General features: G+C 44.2%; 1 protein-coding gene across 1 annotated transcript in view; it reads left to right on the top strand.

The window, feature by feature from the left end:
- The first annotated feature begins 2,031 nt into the window (after nt 1-2,031).
- Nucleotides 2,032-23,168, top strand: part of LOC129342411 (kelch-like protein 20) — a 29,939-nt gene continuing 8,802 nt past the window's right edge. The window contains exons 1-4 of the mRNA XM_054998156.1: nt 2,032-2,086; nt 3,959-4,050; nt 17,585-17,768; nt 22,200-22,343. Of these exons, the coding sequence (XP_054854131.1) occupies nt 2,064-2,086; nt 3,959-4,050; nt 17,585-17,768; nt 22,200-22,343 (443 nt within the window). The 5' untranslated portion in view covers nt 2,032-2,063. The remainder of the gene's footprint in view (nt 2,087-3,958; nt 4,051-17,584; nt 17,769-22,199; nt 22,344-23,168) is intronic.

A 23,168-nucleotide genomic window follows, 5' to 3' on the forward strand; every position in this document is an offset into this window, starting at 1 on the left:
CTCTGCAGGAATTAGGAGGTCATTCCAAAGGCCCATGTGATGCTACAGAAGTCTCTGGGGCAATCTCCTATCCACTGGGAGGAATGGAGCCCTAAATCTTATGTTCTTTTTAGATGTCAACTATAGCTGAGAAGGGCTCAAGAGCCACTGCAGCTGCTTCTAGTATAAACACAATGGGTGGGGAGAAGAATGCTGCCATGGAACAGTTTGAGCTCAGGGGCCCATAAAAACCTGCAGGCCTCTCTGCCGTTGACTTAACCCCTTGTGTGTCTACAGAAACCAAGCCTGAGCACATGCAACTAGGCATGCAGAGAACTTTGTGGTGAATAGATATAGGTTTAGCTACGATTGCACACCAGGTGAGCTCCTGATTGCCTCTGTGTTCCTTTGCAGAGTTTGTCTTGAGCACAGCACTGTACTTGGACAGCTTTGTGCCTATAGTAGCTATTCAGTCATTGCAGCTAATGGCTGCTTTTACTCTCATATAATCTCATATGCTATAAAGTACTATATGGTCTTATGGGCCATTTAATCGATTGTTTTTTTACAAAGAGCAGCACCCCTTTCTGTTCATCCCCTCTTTGTACCTGCCGAGTCAGATGCCTTTATTAAATGACTGACGCGGGATAGAAGGCATTGCCTGCTTTTCACGTCTGCACACTCAGCAGCATCCTTTCCAGAAGCTGATGTAAGAACGAACAGCATAATGTGCATGTATACTGAGACACTTAAGGGAGTTGTGATGCAAAACTCCAGGGGTGGTCTTTGCCATGGGGCAGCTTATGCAGATGCCTCAGGCCCCATGCTGCCCCCATTGCATAGGGACCCTTCCCACTGCCGTTGCAGACAGCTGCTTTGGAGCTGACCCTCTATGCTGCTGAGAGTCAGGCAGCCCAGGGGGTGGGGTGTCAAACAGTTGTAGAACAGTCAGGGGCAGGGTTGCCAACTCTCGGATGGGAAATTCCTGGAGATTTGGAGGCGGAGCCTGGGGAGGGGCAAGGTTTGGGGAGGAGAAAAAGGGGCTATAATGTCATAGAGGCCGGCCTTTAAAGCAGCCATTTTTTCCATGGAGACTGATCTATTACCTGGAGATCAGTTGTAAATAATTCCAGGAGATCTCCAGACCCCAAATGGAGGTTGGCAACTCCAGTCAGAGCCCACCTGACATCTCTAAAGTTGGTTGCCCTCTCCCATGCCTGAACAATTCTGGGGCTCAATGCTCCCTTTTATTCTCCACCTTTTAAAACTGGAAACAGTCGCTGCACGAAAGTAGTCCAATCATGCAAGAAAACATTGTAATTGTGCAAATCTGATGTGTCTTAATTTACCTGGACGCATCCTGCTTGTGACAGACGACTAGGATGTGAGCCAGACCAGTGGATGCTTGAGCAGAGCTGCAGGTAACTCCTTCACTAGCTGACATCTGACCATTTTTAGCCTAGTCTCTATCACCATTCAAATGAGAGTCTTGGGCCCAGGGACCCGCATTTGCTTATGCAGTTATGTAAAGTGCCAGGTATGTTGAAGGTACTGTGTACAGCACCGTCTTGCCAGTACATATAAAGAACAACAGAGCAGTGACTATAGCACTTTGATAAAAGTACCTGCCTTGCACCCAGAAGGTCTCAGGTTCAATCCCCAGCATCTCCAGTCAAAAAAAAGATCTCTGATAGCTGGGAAAGAGAGCCACCCTACAAGCCAAAGCAGGCAAGAACAAACAAAACAGGCAATTCAACTGTCTTGGGATAAGGCAGCTTCAGTTGTTCATATTACATGTGACTTGGGGAGGTGCTCTCTGTCTCAAGCTGGCTACTAAGTCCTGAGCTGGAATGAATAACTGTCTGAAGGGTATCGGGTGTCTTGTTGTGCTCAGCAAGGGTTGTCGCCTTCAGCTAGAACAATGGCCTGAGTGGAATTTCACAGGCGCGTGGCTGAGCCCTGTCCACCCCCTCTCGGGGCTTGGAGCTATGACTGGTATTCCTATTTTTGGCTTTGGAGTTTGCATATAAGTCTGTGGCTTTGCGTCCAAATGACAGGCTTAGGAGCATCACCGGTGTGTGACGATGGGTATCTATGAAGAAAGAGGGTGAGTACCAAAACCCATTATATCTTACACTAGTGAAGGAGTCTGATCTCTTAAAGAGATGCGTGAGAAGCCAGCATGAAGTTTGCTCAGGAATAGTTTTACATCTTAAGAATGTTTCAGCCCGTTAAGCAGTCAAGAACGTTTCCAGAAACTGTGGGCTATAACCTGGTACTTTAAAAAACCGCTTATCTTTTCTTCAAAGATAGCTGAAAGGCAGAGTACGTGCTTTGTATGCTGAGAATCAAGGTCAGTACTGTCTATTGCTAGTGTTGTCAGTATTGACTGGCAGACCTCTCAGGTAGAGGTCTTTCACAGTACCTTGTACCTCAGCTTTTTAACTAGAAATGGCCAGGACTGAACCTCGACGTTCTGTGTCTGCAAAGCTGGTGCTGTACCACTGAGCCACAGCCCACCCCAATACATGGTGGTCTTCTCCATTTTATCTTTAACAGCCCTCTGAGAGAATGACATACCCGAGATCGTCCACAGAGCTTCATGTTTGTGTGGAGATTTGAATCCAGATCTCTCTATGCCTCCACAGAGCTTCATGTTTGTGTGGAGATTTGAACCCAGATCTCTCTATGCCTAGTTCAACAATGTAGCCAACACACCACACTAGTATAAACTTTGTTACTGTTGTGTCACAGCCTCTAGTCATTTCTAGGTTTTTTTTTTTTTTTTTTTTTTTGAAAAATTTTTTATTGGGTTAGAACATTTTTATTTTTACATTACAATCAATTTTCCCCTAATTTTTCGTTTCTAACCCCCTCCCTTTCCCCCCCTTTTGTTGACTTCCAACAGCTTTCCCACCCTCTGTCCCTTTTCCCTTACTTCTATTAAATTCCTCTGTCTAAAACAGATATACATTCTCCATTATATTAAGCAGTGCATCATTAACTCCTTTAATTATTATACACCCAAACTATACGTCTTTAGATAAACAATTTATCCCATTTTCCAGTTTTGAATAATTCTATATAAACCTATATATCATAAACCATAAAAATTTCCCACATTTAAATCAAACAATTTGATTTGTTCTCTATATATTACTCATTTCAACTTTTTATGGTAATTCTATATAACTCCTCAAATACTCAATCAATTTAACTCTTCTATACATTCAGTTTGGTGCATATAAATCTTGTCAAAGAAAGAAAATATTGTTAGTTAGTCAATCCTCATGTTTAAACCTTATCATTAATTATTCTCTATCAGTTGACCTATACATATCTATATATATCTCAATCAATTAATCTAACTGCTTATAAATTCACATTTCTCTTCCTCCCCCGGTAAAGTCACCCCTCTCTTTTATACTTTTATTATATTTCAGTAGTTCTCAAACTGCCACAGTTTTCCTCCCACCTCCCATTTCTTCTCCAGGTATTGTTTCAGCTTCTCCCAGTCTGTGTTGAACTGCCCTGAGTCCAGATCTCTCAGTTTTCTTGTCATCTTGTCCATTTCAGCCATATACAGCAATTTGTAGATCCAATCTTCAATAGTTGGTACTTCTTGTACTTATCATTTCTAGGTTTTTGATCTAACCCAACTTTCTTTAAACATCCCTAAACCTGCCTTTGGCTTTCCGCTTGCTCATACCCTTCTTGCTTTGGATGCTGTCAGAGGTTTTTTTAAAAATATCCTTGCCGCTTTCCTGGGGTCAGAAAGGATCAAGTGGCTTCCTTTTAAAAAGATGTCTTAAATTGACCAGGCTTGTGTTCAACATTCCTTTGCCACTCTGATGTTTTCAAAGTCAGCATTTTAATTCCCCTAGGAGAGAAGAGAAGTTTGTTTGTGGGTTTTTTTGGGGGGTGGGGGGTGAGGAGGGGCTTGAGATGGTTCTTATCAGCGTATGTTGTGCCACTATAGAGAACTGATTGCACCGAAGAGGAAGCTGTTCAGCCAGAGAACCCAATACTCAGCTTCCCATAGTGACCGTCAAGTAGAACTGCTTTACGCTAGTAAGTAAACTATCTTTTCTGTTGTGGTTTTTGGGGGTAGAATTGTCTTTTGAGGGGGGGACATTGTTTTTCTGAATCTGGGACCAACAAATACAGGAATAAATTAATTCAGGCTCTCTCCTTCAACACCAGTCTTAAGGAATCCCTAATTTAACTAAAAGATGGCAAGTTTTTTTTAAATTACATAGCTCGAAGTTAAGAAAAATTAAGAACAGTTAATATGAAGATAGAGTTATTATAAAATAGAGACCTTAAAAATGTTGAATATAAAATATGAAATAGATGATTGATTAAAGATTATTGACATGAAATCTTAAGTATAGGTAATTAAGGAAAGGGAGAGGAGAAACATTTCATAATTTAGCTGTGTTGCCACAAATTTTGAATATACTTTTCTGTTGTAGTTCAGATTTAGTATTCTGTATCTTGTATAAGTTTCTGCGCACTTTCTATTGTTGATTGTATTTTTCTTTTCAAATAACATTTTAAAACTAACAAAAAAGATGGCAAGCTTCTTGACTTTTCCACTTGGTGACTTTTCCAATTTAATGAAATAGAAAATCACCCAGTTTTGGCGAGTCATCATGACAAATAGTATTCATTTGGAAAGGGTCTGTGGCTTAAAGGCAGAGCACTTGTTTTTACATGCAGAAGATCAATCCCTAGGCAAAGATGCGGAGTTACCTCCTATATAATACATTCTCTTATCTATTATTAAGGGCTTGGATCCTAGGAATCCATTCTGCCCGCATACAGCACCTTCCCAATATTTTGTAAAGCATCCAACCTAAACAAAATTTCTGACTGTACTTCCCAGGAGCTCAGAGGCCCACCTGGTTCTCCTTGCCTCCTTTTTACCTCACAACGTCTTCGTGAGGTGAGCTACCCCTAGAAGAAATGACTAACCCATAGTGCAGGGCTTGGCAAGGAGCTGAAGTTGGTCTCCCCGGTCCCACTCTAACTGTTCGACCATGCTAGCTTTTATAAGAATTAGGACCTCAATATAATCTGAGAACTTTCTCTCTGGGAGAGCTTGTTGGCTGTGAAGAAGAAGAGAGAGAATCATCCTCTTGAGAGTACCCACACACCAATGCTGAACTTTTGTGTTAAAAAGATGCTTTTAATTATTTGGGGTGGGTGGGTAGCTTCTGAGTTGCAATCACTGTTAAGACTTGGTTTAAGATTCATGATGTGATTGCATTTTTTAAAATTATACTCCCCCTGCCGCTTGGGAAAATACTGTGCACTAGGTTGATCTCTTGTTAGAATTCTAGAGAAACGCAATACAGTGTTCCATGCTAGGACAATCAAACAATGCAGATGCTCTGCAAAGGTTCCCCCCCCCCCATTTGGGGCCAGGAGGGATAGAATTGCCTCTTAAAGTTTATTTCTCCTAGCTTAGCATGCAGCGTGATCCATGGATTATATTGCTAAACTTTGTCAATGAAAGAACTTCCTTTGAGAGGTACTTGCCTTAAATCTTTTTATAATAGTGAATATCAGATTGTCTTTGGTTTGGAAGAAGCAGCAAGTCTAGTAGTACTAATCAAAGGTTTGGAGGTTGTCAAAATGCAGATGGAGTGAGAAGATTTACTGAAGAAATGGATCTTTAATTTGCCAAGTGAGCCTGGGAGAAACATGAATTTGTGCTAATTTATACTGGAAATGCTGTTTCCCCTGTATAGCCAGACAAGAATATTTTTAATTGTTTTCTTCTGAATAAATCAGGTTAAAGGCTAAGAACCACAGGCAGAGCAGATGTGCCCCTCTTTGCACTGTCCTTAAAGCGGCTCATGGATGTTGTGAGATATCCTTGGAAACAGCATCCTAAATAGTCAAATTTTTCTGTTTCCCTGAGCAGTAAGTTCTTAGGGGACAGCATTTTACGGGGTTTACTTTTCCTTGTCAGGAGAGAGCAATGGAGATTTACAGTGCAATCCTCAACTGAGTTGCTCTCTTTTAATCCCATTGACTTCAATGGATTTAAAAGGGGGGTAACTCTGTTTAGGATTTTAGTGTTAATGTTCTTATATTGTTGGTAGGTAGGAAACATGTAGGCAAAAGTGCTATTTTCCAAACCATAAAGTTGCCCCAAAGTACAGCTTTCTGAAGTCTGTTTCTTTCCAAGCAGGTGCAGAACTTAAGTGGGTTCCTGTGGCCAAGTTCAAAGCATGCCCCCTCCCCAGCACCAAGGGTTTCTATTTAAGATGCCCCTATATGAGCCAAGCTACAAGTGACACCTGACACAGGTTGGACACTTGTCAGTTTCCCTCAAGTTTTGATGGGAAATGTAGGCATCCTGTTCTTGCAGCTGTAATGGAGAGCCAAGCTGTAAAACCAGGACGCCTACATTTCCCATCAAAACTTGAGGGAAGCTGACAAGCTGATTGTATTAGAAAAATGCCCTGAAACAAGAACTATGGCAGTTGTATGCTCTCTGCACCCCAGAATCAGCTTTGGACCACCCCAAATCTCATATCCCCAGTATGGCACAGTCCCCAGAGTTTGGGGGGGGGGTGTTATTCCCAAATGTCTGGACAGGGCATCAGTGCATGTCCCCCTGCAGGGCACAGTCGCCAATATGTGGGGGGAATATGATTCTGGGTGGTCTAAAGCTTATTTTGGAGCACAGTTACCTTCAATATCTTCATCTGCATTTCTCTTGGGGCACCCCACTTTGGACCAGTGAATACAAAAACAAAGCTTTGGACCAGTGTAGTTTCCACAGTAAGGCAGAGTCCCCTGAATAGGAGAGTCTGGTTTGTGGTGGTTCAAAGCTTATTGTGGGGTGCAGTGCTTTTCATGTATCAATATTTGCAGTCGGATCCCCCCTCCCCAAGATCTAGGCAGTGTGAGAATAAAGAATTGGGAACCAACTTCAACCTCCTACAGCACACAGCCTCTGAAAAAATCGGATGGTGATGATAATGGGCTTTGGGGTGGGTGGGAGGGCTGAGTCCTGGGTGGGTGAGATTTGTGCTATGTGAGCAGTAGCTGTACATGATACCTCTTAAGCGAGTATCAGACCCAGAGGAGATGGTCAGCTGTTCTGTTTACATGGCTAAAAACATATATATTTTAAAACCCTCCAGTTTTTGAGGAGCAGGGAATCACAGTGTTGAGTAAGGAGAGCCATTCTCTGTTTTATAGGATATAGGTATGGCTTTCTAAAAATAGGCCTCGTGCATTGGCGGCAGGTTTTCTCGTAACTTTCTCAAGATTATACTTAGATGTTTGCCACATCTAAATGCCCTTCATAACTTGTGATACAGTCAGCTCGAAAAAGAGGGTGTCTTCTTCCTGAAAGGGTGTCGGGGGCAGGCACTGCTGGGAAGAGGCATGATCTATCCATGTCCATCTGTAGATGCCAATCAAAATTTAGAACATTGATGGAGTGAGAAGTATGCCCTGCGGGGCAGGGCTATGGCCTGGATGGGGAGCTGGGGAAGCATCCCCCACCAGGAACACGGATTTACATTTAGCCCTTCTTTAAAATGTATTTCAAAAAGACTTTAATACATGACCTTTTCATGTAAAGCTTGAGTGCTTCCATTTAGATTAGGAAACGTTTTGAACTAAAGAAGCTAGGTGCAGCTGTTCTCCCCCCACCCCAGCCCGCAAAGTGGTGGTGCTCCAAAGTGCACACATCTGACCCATCCAGCTGTGCCCACAAGAGATCAGTGTTATTGCCCCAAAGGAGTGCCCAGGGTCAGTGTGCTTCGAGAGGACAACGGGTTCCTTAAGGAAGCCAGTTACTTAAGGAAAGCTATTTTAATAAGGACATACTACTAATTTTAAGTTGTGTTTCTGATGCTAATAATAATTCATAGACACAGCAATAAACACACATGCTTGGGCTTGTCAAGAAAGTAGTACAAGTTTCAAATAGTTAGGAGGACAGAATGGATTCTCTCCACCATTGGAAAGATGATGGCTTCACCCAGCAGTTACAGGCCAGCTATGGACCTGCTGGAAGATTTGCTTTTCTCTGGGTCCAGCCTACTTCTAGAGTCGCCAAGCTCCGGGGTGGGTTGGAGTTCTCCTAGAATCACAGCCGATTGCCCGACTACAGAAATCAGTTTCTCCTGGAGGAAATGGCAGTTTTGGAGGGTGAACTCTGTGGCATCACATCCCCACTGAATTCCCTCCCCTCCCCAAACTCTGCCGTTGTCCCTCAGCCTGGAAGTGCTCTGGGAAGGATCTCTGCAGGCCCAAGAGACCACACTATTTGTTCTTGGTTACGTTTAAAGATCTGGAAGAAAAATATCTGGAAGTACAAATCCAAACTGCTTCCTGCTTTCTGTTCCTCCATTATTCTGCCTCCTTAATTGTCCCAAATGGGAAAATAGAAAAACATTTAATCTCTTCCGTGTAACATAGTCACAAAACACACACAGTAAATTGGAGAAAGGGTGTTGCCTGATCCTAATTTTGTAAGCAGCCTCCTGGGTTTGTAGCAGTGAAGGCTTCTAGCATCTTACTGTACATGGACATGAGGAAGAGTAAAGGCACCCTGCTCAATGAGTTTTATGGGCTGCACTGAAGGACGGTGTTGGTTCAGCTGGGTCCTTGTCACAGGACATGGTAAAGCAGAACTCCTACTCAATGGGCCAAGCTAGTGGTTAGTCACAATGGAGGAATCCAGCATACAAGAGAATCGCTTGCTGTTTCGCTTGTTCCTTTGAGTAGGATCAGAGGAAGGAGGAGGAGTTGTTCCCATGCCTCTTAGGTCTGCGGCTGGCACATGGGGGGCTTAAAGGAGGCTGCAAGAGTCATGATTTGTGTGTGTTAGAAGGGGGCTGTGCCAGGGGGGTCCCCGAGTTCCATGAAAATCTGCCACTGATCCTGCCTACACCCCCTGCTTCTGCTGTCTTGATTGAGAAGAGCTCCTTGCCTCTTCTAAAAGCTAATTCCTTTTTCTCATACTCCTACCAATACACCCATAACCTTCCCCTCAAGTGGAATGGGGTCACCTTTTTCAGGCCTTACTTCCAAAACAGATTTTCCCTTCTATCATCATGACATCATTTCCTAAGCATCGCCTTCCACTGGTGGTAAAAACTGGCTGTCCTGGGTTGTTATTAATCAGCAACCTGCCAAACAGAACTGTCTGGCCAGCGACTGTAACGCCATCATGGCTTCTTATAACAGCAGTTATAGCCAGGAGTGTTTTTTACAGGCTCCACTAGATGAGAAGGCTGCTGTTTTCCCCATAGATGCATGCTTTCATTTCTTTTTAATTTTCAGAACCTACCACTCCTGTATATAAACCTTAAAATGCATTCTGTTCTCATTTCTGTTCCGCCTATAAAATAATCCATAAATGCAGACTGCATTTAATTATACTTCAGTGCCAGCTCAGCAACCTACATGTAAACTTCCAGATAATTTATTTCCTTCTGGGTCTGCAGCACCACTTTCTTTGTAACCAATGGGACTCACAAGAGTCTGGAGACCTGACATCGGGCAAATCCATGCCCTGGGGTGTTTCCCAGATGAAAGTGGGAGCATGCAACAACACTCTAGTTCTGATTCCAAAGATCAATACTGGAGCATCCTGCCTTCCCTTACATGTTGCTGAAGGCTCCACTCCCCAGGCTATCTTTATTCTGCACAAATCCTGTTGCTGCTGATTTTAAACACCCCCTTGGCTTTTGTTCCTTTGGCTAAAGGCACACTTGAAAAACATAATTGTCTACAATATACAATAAGCATTTCACAGGGCTGCAGCAGCTGTTTAGGGGATGTTGAGATGCATGGTGCCTTAGATCCAAGCTACAGGCTGTTTCCACACGTCCTTAAAGGGACGGCCCACTCACCAAACACTGCTGGCTTTCCCCCTTCACTCCACACACCTCCGATTTCAAAATGGTAGCAGACTTTTTGGCTTCCATTTTGTCATTGCCTTTTCAGGGACCGTAGGAAAGTGCGTTCTCAGAAAAGACACAGAAAAAACGGAAGCCAAACAGTCTGCTACTGTTTTGAAATTGGAGACATGTGGAGTGAAGGGAGAAAGCTGGCAGTATTCAGTGAGTGGGCCGTCCCTTTAAGGTCGTGGGGAAATGGCCACAGAGAGTCAGTGGGGTGTAGTGGTTAGAAGGTTGGACTAGGATCTGGGTGAACCAGGTTCAAATCTCCACTCTGCCATGGAGCTCACTGGATGACCTTTGTCCAGTCATGTTCTCTCAGCATATTTTACCTCACAAGATGGTTGTGAAGGTAAAATGGAAGAGACCTATGAGTGCCATGTTGGGTCCCCATTAGGAGGATAGGTGGGGTATAAATGAAATAAATAAATATACATGTATGTCACAGGTGGATTGTCCAGACTGGAACTCTAGATCTAGAGCTGCACCTTCAAAAGCAGCCTCTGGAGGACTAACGAGGATTGTGGCTGACTCTTCTCCACCACACTTGAGACATTTCCCTAATCCAGGTGTGTGAAGCCCCAGTAGGCCAAAAAAAACCCCTCAGTCAAACAAATGGTTGGAGGGAATAGTTAACCTTCCTTCCCCAATGCTCTGGCTCTGGTCCCCACCCACAGCTACTGCTGATGATTAAATTGTACACCTGGCATGGCCAGGCCCCTAAGCTTGCACGTATTCTGAGCCCCCTCTGACACTTCAGTCTTTCACCCCACTACAGCTGACAGCCTGACACTGGTAGGGTAGGTACTAGACCACAATACATAGCCCTATATCCATTTTGAGGGTTTCCTGAAGAATTCTATTCACAATTGTAAAAATATTTTTTGCGCAAATAGAATTCTTCAAGAAAGCACATTTTGGGGGTATAGTTGTTCAATACTGTAATATTTTGAAGTGAATAAAATGTTGTTATTTATTAAAAATATATAATTTATGGATAATTGTTTTAAAATAAAAGACAATTTGTTTCACTTCAATAAGGAAGCAGTTAATTATCTTATTAATAGAGGTTATATAAGAGAATCAATTAATTGTAATTTATGTGGGAGTGTGCCTCAGCAAATTGATAGGCCCCTAGTCCCTGTGGGGCCCCTAGGCTTCGGCCTAGTCAGCCTTATGAATGATACGGCCCTGACATCAGGTCGGCTAATGGTAGGATGCCAGCATCCCATCTGTGTAGTTTGACCCTTGGAATTTGAGTAGGGGTGTGCAAGCCAAAAATTTTCGGCTATAGCCGAAAGTAGAAAGCCGAAAGAAGATTCTCTATCGTTAAAGCCGAAAGCCGAAACAAGAATCTCTTTCGGCTTTCGGCTTTCGGGATTCTTTCGGCATTATTTCGGCATTCTTTCGGCTTTTCTATGGGAAAATGCCTCCGTCTTCCAGGACGCCTGGAGGAGGCATTTTCCCACCGAATAAGCCCAAAATTGGTGGGGACCTTCCTCTAACCCTTCTCTAACAACCACCCAAGTTTCAGACAGATTGGACTTTGGGGGGCCATGTTATGGCCCCCCAAAGCAGGTCCCCCCATCCTCCCATAAGAAAGCGAAGGAGCAGCATATTGTTAGCATGCTGCTGCTGATCTTTCTTCATTATTTCCTATGGGGAAAAAATGAAGAGGCAGGCTTCCTTTGCCAGGGATGGCATTTTGCATGCAAAATGCCCCCCAGCCCTCAGGGGCCCTTCTCCCACCCCTCCTCCCACCCCCCACCAAGGCTCAGCCTGATCCCACTTGGGGGGGCCATTTCATGGCCTCCCCAAGTAGGTGCTCTAATCTCTACCACTGACAGCTGGGGGAGGCTTGTGTTGCCAGGGGTGGCATTTTGCATGCAAAATGCCCCCCAACCCTCTGGGGCCCTTCTCCCATCCCTCCTCCCACCCCCTACCAAGGCTCAGCCTGCTCCCACTTGGGGGAGGCATTTCATGGCCTCCCCAAGTAGGTGCTCTGCTCTCATCTCTACCACTGACAGCTGGGGGAGGCTTGTGTTGCCAGGGGTGGCATTTTGCCACCCCTGGCAACATCAGAGAATCACAAAGCATAATTCCTGTTAAAAACACTTTATTTCTTGAACAGCTTTAGGTTACACAGCAGGGGGGAACACCAAAGGGCATGGCAGCACTATCTTACACAAAAATAACACAACTCACTTAACAGCAGAGAATCACAAAAACACAATTCCTGGCAAAAACACTTTATTTCTTGAACAGCTTTAGGTTACACAGTAGGAGGGCACAACAGGGCATGATAGCAATGTACTACAAAAAATAATACAACCCACTTCACCGTTTTTGACAGCAATTGTGTTTGTGTGATTCTCTGATGTGAAGTGAGTTGTGTTATTTTTGTGTAGTACACTGCTTTCCTGCTCTGTGGTGCCTTCCTACTGTGTAACCTAAAGCAGTTACAGAAATAAAGTGCTTTTGACAGCAATTTTTGGGGTGATTCTTTAATGTGAAGTGAGTTGTGTTATTTTTGTGTAAGATAGTGCTGCCATGCCCTTTGGTGTTCCCCCCTGCTGTGTAACCTAAAGCTGTTCAAGAAATAAAGTGTTTTTGACAGGAATCATGCTTTGTGATTCTCTGATGTTAAGTGAGTTTTGTTTTAATTTTTCTGTGTGGGGGACTGCTGGTGTAATGTGTCATAATGCTTTGCCTACTTGTACTTTGGAAGGGAGAATATAATTTTTTTAAAACTTTATTTTGTGTTGTTCTTGTTTTATTCTTTGTTGTGCAGTTGGTTCCCATCATAGGGAACAATGGGGCTGGCTGGCCAGCCATCTCTGTAGGTGGTGGGGGAATTTGAGGGAGGGTGTCTGTGGTTCAGGTGCTCTTTCACAGGGACCAGCTGGCACTCAGAAGTGTGCCCACCATTGTGGCACCCCTGGGCTGTGCAGAATTGCCCAGGGAAAGAGAGTTTAGAAGTTCCCAGCATAGGGAACAAAGGGAGAGGGCTGGCCTTTGCCAGCCTGTTCCTGGGGTTATGGGTGTGGGGCAGGTGGGGGTGGATTTGGGTCTGTGAGGGGCTAATGTGGGGATTTGGGTCAGTGTGTGGCAGCTGGGGGGGAATTGGGTTTGTGTGGGGCTGTAAGGGGTGGACTTTAGGGGCTGAGAGGACCTACTTGGGGAGGCCATGAAATGCCCCCCCAAGTGGGAGCAGTCTGAGCCTTGGTGGGGGGTGGGAGGAAGGGTGGGAGAAGGGCCCCAGAGGGCTGGGGGGCATTTTGCATGCAAAATGCCACCCCTGGCAACACAAGCCTCCCCCAGCTGTCAGTGGTAGAGATGAGAGCAGAGCACCTACTTGGGGAGGCCATGAAATGCCCCCCCCAAGTGGGAGCAGGCTGAGCCTTGGTGGGGGGTGGGAGGAGGGGTGGGAGAAGGGCCCCAGAGGGTTGGGGGGCATTTTGCATGCAAAATGCCACCCCTGGCAACACAAGCCTCCCCCAGCTGTCAGTGGTAGAGATTAGAGCACCTACTTGGGGAGGCCATGAAATGCCCCCCCAAGTGGGATCAGGCTGAGCCTTGGTGGGGGGTGGGAGGAGGGGTGGGAGAAGGGCCCCTGAGGGCTGGGGGGCATTTTGCATGCAAAATGCCACCCCTGGCAAAGGAAGCCTGCCTCTTCATTTTTTCCCCATAGGAAATAATGAAGAAAGATCAGCAGCAGCATGCTAACAATATGCTGCTCCTTCGCTTTCTTATGGGAGGATGGGGGGACCTGCTTTGGGGGGCCATAACATGGCCCCCCAAAGTCCAATCTGTCTGAAACTTGGGTGGTTGTTAGAGAAGGGTTAGAGGAAGGTCCCCACCAATTTTGGGCTTATTCGGTGGGAAAATGCCTCCTCCAGGCGTCCTGGAAGACGGAGGCATTTTCCCATAGAAAAGCCGAAAGAAAGCCGAAAGAATCCCGAAACGTTTCAGCTTTTTTCTTTCGGCTACCCGAAACGTTTCGGCATTCCCCGAAACGTTTCGGCATTCCCCGAAAGAAGCCGAAACACTTTTGTTTCGGCATTCTTTCGGCATTCTGAATGCCGAAACGCACATCCCTAAATTTGAGCACTTGTGTATTTACCTACATGTGGGTTAGAGAGAAGATGCTTCCGTTCCCCACTTAGAGATTTAACTTGTTAAAAAGGCTGAGGTAGGGGGTAAATCCTGAAGAACAACTGCAGCAATTCCATCAAAGGCAAACCTAGGAACAAACAGGGGCTGTGAGTTGTGACTTAAAAGAACTGGGGATCAGAAATTAAGGGCCGTCCCTGGTAAATGGGGGCAGTTTAGGCACTGTTGAGACTCCGGAATTTACTGAGCAAACCTTTTTTCTATCTATCTATCTATCTATCTATCTATCTATCTATCTATCTATCTATCTATCTATCTATCTATCTATCTATCTATCTATCTATCTATCTATCTATCTATCTATCTATCTATCTATCTATCTATCTATCTATCTATCTATCTATCTATCTATCTATCTATCTATCTATCTATCTATCTATCTATCTATCTATCTATCTATCTATCTATCTATCTATCTATCTATCTATCTATATTTCAATTTATATCCCGCCCATCCTCGGGGGCTCTGGGAGGTGAACAAGTTAAAATCAATAAAAACAAGAAAACAACAATACTAAAATCAACATACAAAGCAATAATGAAATAAATTAACCAAATACAATGGTGGGGAGAACCCCCACCCCCCATCCCAAAGGTGTGAGGCCGACATGGCACCACCCCCTTCAACCACCGAACACCTGGCAGAACAGATTTACTTAATTTGATGCAGATTTAGTTAATTTGATCAAATTCCTATGCAGATTTACTTAATTTGATCAAATCCCTACTGAACTGAATAAATGTAATCTGAATTAACTGTATAGGACTGCAGTAGCATTTTTTTTAAAAAAACATAGCCTGTTAAAGAAATTATCATTATTTGTTTAAGCTAGCCTGTCTTTTGTGCTGATTACACAGTGTAAAAATAGTGCTGTCAAATAGCACGAACATCTAACCAACAATGCCACAGGACTAGGGTTTCCAGCTCCAAGTTGAGAAATTCCTGGAGATCTAGAGGGTGAAACCTGGAGAAACCTGGAGAAAGTGGGGTTTGGGGAGGGAAAGGACCTTGGCATGGCATAATTCCATAGAGTCCACCCCTCCAAGTAGTCATTTTCTCCAGGTGAGCTGATTTCTGTGGCCTGGAGACCAGTTGTAATTCCAGGAGATCTCCAGCCACTACCTGGAGGCTGGCAACCCTACACAGGACTAGGCTCACAAAAATTAGAAACAATGCGGAAAAGTATCAGACATGATATGTGGATGATATTTTGTATGATTCTCAATCGGATCATGTCTTTTGTCAATCAAACAGTGCAGAATGGATCAAGGATCCCTTCCCTGCTCTGATTTATTGAGTGATCTACTTTCCCTTTAAGATTAGACAGGGCTCTTTCTCCTAATGACAAGTGCTTGTGGGGGTTGCTGGGAAAGATGACGCTTTGCTGGTTGGCAGGCTGTCACCCATCAGAGAAAAGTTCACACCTGTCTCTGGAAATAGAGCTGTTAATGAGGAAATCTATTATCTCTTTTTAAAAAGGGAGCTAGAGAGGCAGAGCCGGCAATATATTCTTGGCGATGCTTCTCTGTTTTTTTTTTGCAAAAGCTGAACTGTAAGCCAGTGACCCGGGAGGCAAAAATTTCAAATACTGGGTGGTTTAGAGTAGCAAAGAATTCTTGTTCAGCACTCAGCAAGTTCACACAAATGCATTCTTCATCACCATCGCCTCTTAATCAGCTCATAGCCTATTGATTTTGGGGAGACGTTTGCCTTTGTTGTTTGTCTGCTTACAGATGCAGAATTGCACAATTCAAGATCCTGGGGCAATGCCCACCATGATGGCAAAATAGAACCTCCCTATTCTGGAGCAGTACACCTCAGAATACCAAAAGCAGAGGACAAATCATAGGGGAGGGGTATTATCTGCTTGGTGGCCTCTCAGAGGCCTTAAACTCTGGATTTTTGATCTAATGTCTTAATTTTCTTATCCTTTGCAATGTTACAGGGGACATTGTGCTATACTTCTCAAGCTTCATGTCGTTTTGTTGGTGCGCCCCAAAAATATGGATGCCAAAAGCAGCCACTCAAGTAGTTTGTTCAGTTGGGCTGTCCTAGTTTTCCTGAGCAGGTATTAACCAAGCATACCTTATTTAGATCTTACTTAGGCAGAAAATCTGTAAGTGGCTTCAGGTAGGGACTCAGGACTGAATGATCCCCTGGCATATAGAAAACTAGTTTGTAGCTAAAAAGGCTTGTCCTTTTTTGATGTGCTAGCTTTCCATGTTCAGGGAGATTTCAAGCACAGAAGTGTTTTGCTCATACTGGCCTTGTGACACAGTTCATTTTCTGATACTCCTTCCCCTGCAAGCAAAACTTTTGGCCTCAACCCCCAACTCTGGTAGGTTCTTACTGGGGTGGTAAAGCTGCGTCTGGACTATACCACTTTAGACATCAGGTGAGAGTGGCCAAATATTCCTGCACACACACAAAAGAAAACGTTGGAGAGACCATTGTAGCTCAGCCTTCTCCCTGGAATGCTGCTTCGCTAGATGAAAGAGAATAAAAGCACATGGAACGTTATTTTGGGGTAGATCCGATCATCCACCAAGGAGCCTTCCTCCAAATTATGTGGCTGTTCCTCCCCATGGAAGAGCTGCTTTACTTGGGAGACTGTTCCTGAGGTGTAAGGAAGACTTCAAACTTGAGCCAAAAGGAAAAGTTAGGGGTATAATTTTAATATATGAATAAAGAAACTTTGCTCAGTGGAGTGGTAGGATAGGGACAGGATCCACCCCATTGTATTTTGTGGCTTAAAAAAAAAGCTTGTCTATAAATATACAGGTTGAGCAGGAGAGAAAGCACCAAAGCAGATTGTGCTAGATGCAAAACAATCAGTTCTGCACCACCAGATCCTTAGAGGACCAGTGTGCCAGATAGTGTGGGACAGTGGTTAGAGTAATAGATGATGTCTTGAGAGACCCAGGTGATTATGAATCCTCGCTCAGTCGTGAAACCCCACTGGGGGACTCTGGGTGCTGCCTAAGCTATGTCACATGGCTGTTGTAATAAAAATCAAGGAAGTCCCTTCTTAGAGTACAGGCAGGATAGAAACGCATTAGTAAACAGAACTGGTTCTGCTAGCCAGAAACTTCTTGGAAATCTTTTTCACAGCCAGCTTCATTTGGGAATATACACACACAAAAGGTTGTGTGTATATACATTTGGGAATAGCAGAGATCTAGATCACAGTGGTGGCAGCCAGGGTCGGGGGAAGGGAGAGCAGATCAAGCAGCAGAACTTTAAAAATGTAGAGCTCTGTATAAATGTTTATGTAACTTCTCAACACTTTGGTTCCACCTGAACCAATTTTCTGGCTCCGGTGCTCAAAACCGTCCACTTTGCATGCCGAGGCTGCATTCAACCGCCTCTCCTTCTGCCCTGGTGAGCTGGCATATGCATGCCACCCTTTCCTCCTGCCATTTTGAAAAGGAGCATCCTGACTGTTGTTGGATTTCCTTGCTCTGATCTTTCCCCCTCCTTTTCTGTTTGGTAGTTGGAGGGTTGAGTCATGGTGGCAACGTCAGTGGCATAGAGTGTTACAACCCCCTGGACCATGAATGGAAAGTGCTCGGATCTGTATCGAGGCACCGGAGCGGCGTCGGAGTGGCTCCCTTGAATGGCTCCATCTATGTAGTGGGCGGCCATGACGGCATGGTGTGCCTTAGCAGTGTTGAGAGGTAATTTATTTTGTAATCTGCCTTTCTTGTTGAGATTTTTGTGGAAACAGATAAGCACTGTGACATTGTTACCCTTTAAGGAATATCATTTCCCCCCCAACGCACACTGCTATGGTTCTTTGCAGCTGACTGGCAAGGGGAAAAAAATGATCCCGCTGCTTCTGCCTGTTCTACCAGCTATGTTCTAAACTTTGACCCCTGCAATCTAGGCAGGTGGAGTGTGACTGCTAGTGTGACTGCTAGGTAACAGTCATCAGCCACCAGTGTTCAATGAAACATGCAACTTCCTGCCATTGTGCTAAAATTGAAAAGGCATCTGCAGTTTTGGAGTGAGATTTTAAAAAAAAAATTGCAGGGAAAGTCCTGGCTGTGCAAAGTTAGGAGAACACAGGTAAAGTTTCCCAATTAGTCGAGGATGAAGACTTGGGAGAAGACTGAGATGAGTTGTCTCTCTCGACTAAGAGAGGGTCTTTCAAAACACCGACCATATCCTGTAAGTGCTGAGTTCTTAGAATCTCCCAGCTCTGAATCATCCTGCTGGGCCACTCAGTCAGACATTTGAGAAGAGACTGAAGCCATGTCGAAGGTTTGTAAAATAGCTACGTGCATAGCAGGATGGCAGCAATAGGTTTGAGTTTCCAGTAGCAGAGGGATTTTGGGACATAAATATCTGCCTTGATGAAGGGCTCAGATGTTTGCAGCATTAGCAATGCAGCAAACTGGGTGTGTTCCCCCTCCCTCCTTTTCCATGTGTTAAGGTGGTGCAATGAAGAGGGTGTTGCATTTGGATTCAGGAGACCCAGGTTCAAATCCTTAGCCAGGCACCAATGTCTCTGGGTAACCTTGGGCCAACTTAGCCTATCTCATAAGTGGTTGTGAAGAAGAGGAGGGAATGTCCCTATGTTATCTTGAATACTTTGGGGGAAGCAAAGGCCATGGGCGTGATGGTCAATAAAAATATTAAAAATGAACAGGAAGACTCCAACGGAGTTTTATTAGATTTGTTTATAGTTCGCAATTCTCACTCGGACTCAAGGTGGATTACTCAGTGTAAATCAATCCAATTGACTGTTGGGACGTTCAATAAACAAAATAGGCTATGGATTGCAGAAATTTGAAAAAAGGCATAATTCCAAATGCAGAGATGAAACACTGCTGAAACAAAGCATAAGTAATTGGACATTGACATATTAAACAACACAGAGACTACCTAGTAGGAACATATCTACATCAGCAGTAACCAGTAGTATAGTCCACAGTCCCCACCCCTCCATCAAAGGATCTCTCTAAGCCACTTCCCACAGCATAGCACTATTATGGGAGTGAAAAAGCCTTCCTGAATAATTCAGTTTGGCAAAGTTTGCGGAAAGCCAACAGAGTGGGAGCTCTCCTGATCTCTTCAGGCAGGCCATTCCAAAGGTGAAAGTGACTACAGAGAAGATGCATGTATGGGCAGCAAACGATTTTGCCCAAGGCTGCATCTAGATACTCTTCCTGTCCCCAATTGTATGCTTGCAGGCAGTCCTCAGGGAGAGCTCCCTTCTGTTCATCAGCAGATGGTATTTGTCAAGCTTCCCCTCTGAACATAGAGATTTCACTTAACCATCAGGGCTCATAGCCATTGATGGACCTCTCATCCATGAGTTTCTCTAATCTTCTTTAAAACCATCTAAACTAGTGGTAATCTCAAATCATGTGGCAATTAAGTCTGCAGGTTAAAGCTGTTGTGTACGAAGTACCTCCTTTTTTCTGCCGTGAATTTAATGACTATCCGTTTCAGTTCCACTCCTTATGGGGAATATTCCATGACCATCAGAAGTCTAGTGAGGACTTATATATGACAGGGCCCTCTCTGTGGTGGCACTGAGAGATGTTAGTCACTTCCTCAGGATATATATCTAGCTCCATCTATTTTAGCATCAAAAGGCAAGTGAAGGCCATCCTCTTTTCAGGACTGGATTTAGTGGTAGTGGTAGAGGAATAGTTCTACACAACTCCCCCAACTTTCACAGTTAAAGTTAGAGGTGTGTTTGTAACACCCAAATTTCCTTAGCAAGGATCACTGACCTCCCACTACTGGAGACTGCTAAAGGCTCCACTCTGCCTGCCACAGATGTCCAAAAGTGGAGAACAGAAGCAGCTGACAAAAAAATATAAGCAAATATTCAAAAGGAATGACAGACAGGATCTTGGCTGACTCCTAATTGGAGGTGCTCCATTCTCCTTCCTGGAACATCTTTGTGTTTGCACCAATAATAGGGACAGAACAAGACCTTCCAACTACCTTTCTAAAAGATGTCAGATCCTGCCAGGCACTCCTCCTTCTTCCCTTGAGGTTTTGCTGCCGCAAATGATCTCCTGGCAACACCGAAAAATGACTTCGCACTTGGTTAGGGACATATCACAAGTCACAGTGCAAGTAACTGGGTATTACCCTGAGGGAGAAAGCCGAGCTCCTGGCAGCAGGCAGAGAAGACCCAAAATAATCAGTTATTAACACAATTGGTGTGAATCCAGCCTCTCGTTATAGAAATGAACCAAGTTATATGCCCCCCCCACTGACCTCTTCTCCTCTTGCTAGCAGATTCAGAAGGTGTTTGGTAAATCTTTCACTGCAGAACCAGGATAGTTTTATGCATATTCTTATTTTGCTTAATTAGATCATGGGAGCAAAGTGCTATGGAATCCCTCCTTCCTGGCCAACAGAAATTTTCATTTGGGTGGAATTTACTGGGTACACTTCCAAGCCATTGGGGCTAGAAACTTGGCTGAATTTGGTCTCCAGGACGGCTATTTCATGTTTCTGCAGAATTGCACATTGTTATTTAATCAGGGACAGCCCAAGTGCATGTCTCTTTACATGTTGCAAGAAGAGAGGCCTTTGTTACAAAGGACTTACAATCTGAAATCTGACAGAGGAAACGCAGAAGTATGGATAAAGGGAAGAGCATATTGGTTTCTTCCATACATAACAGAGAAGGAGAATTAAGGGTATTTCTCAGCCGCCTTATGTATTGCACCCTCTTCTCATGGGTAGCAGTGTTCACAAAATCAAATGGCAATTGTTTTGGTTCAAAACTTCCAGTTTCTAATATAAGAACTGATCAGGCAAAACTGCAGTTTTGGCCACTCTAACAAAGTTTGATAGAAATATTGCCTTTTTAAAAGATGCCAGTTTTTAAAAGCTAACAGTGATGTATAGCATAATGTTATAAAGCAAACAGACAAAATGAGGGAAAGATTAAAGACGAGAGATAGGATGAAAACGCTCACAATGATTATATATGGGGAGGGAAAACATACAGGTTGCCCATGTTGCTCTCCTTAGTAGGAAACACAACAACTCTGAGTTACAACTGAGGTTGGAAAAACGGCAAGCCCCAGTTTGAGTCAGAGGCCGTGCCAATTCTATTAACTTTTTTTTAAGAGCCCAAAATAGAAACGATTCAGGCAGATCTGGGACTGATCTTCTAAGAATCAGCATAAGTAGATATTTTAAAGTAAAAGTGGGATGCAACATTCCTTTAGTGGATGCAATGGAATCAGCTGAAGCAGGGAAATATGTCCAGAGCAAGTAAAATCAGGGTTTGTGTCCACAAATTGGATCACTAGCATAATATGGGTTCATAGAGTTGGCTTGCTGTGTTGGGTCATTGCTCTGACTGGCAACAGCTTTTCACAGTCATAGGCAAAGAAAGGTCTTTCCTATCACCCGCCACCTTTTTCACTGGACATACCAGGGATTTAACCTGGCTCTTGCAGCATCCAAGCAGGTGCTCTACCACCAAGCTACGACTCGCCTGTTCCAGAGCAGAAACCTCGTATGCCCTGTTTCTGGGACCGTTGCTAAGGACCCCTATAATATGACCTCTCCACCCCCTCCATCTGCCCATCATAATAGCGTTTTGCTGCACTATCTGTACTGATTGCATTATAACTGCTCTTTGTTTAAGACTCTTGGCCTCCCCTGGGTCTCTTTAGTACACATGTTATGGCTGTTCTGTTTGACTGATAGCTTTGACAGCCCAATTACTGCTATATTTCTTGCAAAAAGATAGCTCAAAGTCCCTGGCTCATTCCACAAGTGTTTCATTTGAGGGTTGAAATTCTGTGTCTAAATATACATTTAATTGAGAGAGCGGGCGTGTGTCAGAAATATGTCATGTCATATTTCCAGCTCCACAATCCTTCTTGGCAAGCCTGTCACCCTTCCAAAAGGGATCATTTTGCTGATAGGCTAGCCCAGCGCCCAGCGAGGCAAGCCAAGAGGTTGACTGGGGTCTTATTTTGGGTTCCGAGGTCAGCTTCCTTGCAGCCATTTCTTTACCCTGCACCCATCTTTCCTCCTTACATGGTGTGTGAGACGAGCTTGCTTACCTCAGCAACTTCTAATGACGGAAGTTTCCATCTTCCTTTTTTCCAACACTGAAGGTACGAGCCTGAAACCAACTCGTGGAAGCGGGATGTGGCCCCGATCAGTGAAGCTAAGCGGGACGTGGCTGTTGCTGAGCTGGGAGGCTACCTGTACTGTGTTGGTGGCCATGATGGGCTGTTGTGTCTTAGCACCGTGGAGAGGTAGGCCGCATCTCCTGGATAACCAGTGTGGTGGTCAGATATCATTGGTGGGAGGCTATGGCCATTTTCACACGGCCACACACCTGGAAGATCGCACAAAACTCACAGCATAAAAGTGTCTTCCTAGTGCGATTTTCTTGCACGATCCCATTTAATGGTGCTTTTTCTGACGTCATCTGGCCATTAAAGGGGATTGTGCCAGGAGATTGTGCTAGGAAGATGCTTCATGCCATGAGTTTGTGTGATCTCCCGGGGCGTGTGTGAAAATGGCCTATAACACAAAGGGACCAACCTGTGGCAGTTTTTAGCAAGGAGGTTTCATGCACCTGACAGGACATCTTATGTGGTGACTCCTCAGCTGTAGCGAATGCTCCGTGTATGGCAGCTCACTGGGCACCTAGCTTATTAATGCTTTACATGTCAGGCAAAAACTTTTCTATTTGCCCAGACAATCGGACATCTGTCTTAATCCTGCAATTGCCATTTCTGTCTCTGTTGTTTATATAGTTTTATTGCTCTGATGCTTTTGCTAGATTTATTGCTTTACTTTTGCCTTAACAAAGCCTTGAAACAGCTGCTGCTGTTTCAATTTTTTCCCTGCTCACTTTTGCAAGCCTCCTCAAGCAGTATTTTTAAAGGAGAAAGTAGTCAATATATAAAGGTTTTAAATAATAAATAAAAGATGGCTGTCCATGTTTATTTAATCAATTAAAACTCTCTGAATAGGTAACATTTTTAAAAACGCTTTTATACAAACTGAAGCTGGCAGGGGACATCTTAGAAATTCCCATTCTCTTTTCCTCATTAGAATGGCTCTTCAAATAT

This window comes from Eublepharis macularius, chromosome 14 (genome assembly GCF_028583425.1).
Source record: "Eublepharis macularius isolate TG4126 chromosome 14, MPM_Emac_v1.0, whole genome shotgun sequence".
In the NCBI taxonomy this organism is placed as follows: Eukaryota; Metazoa; Chordata; class Lepidosauria; order Squamata; family Eublepharidae; genus Eublepharis; species Eublepharis macularius.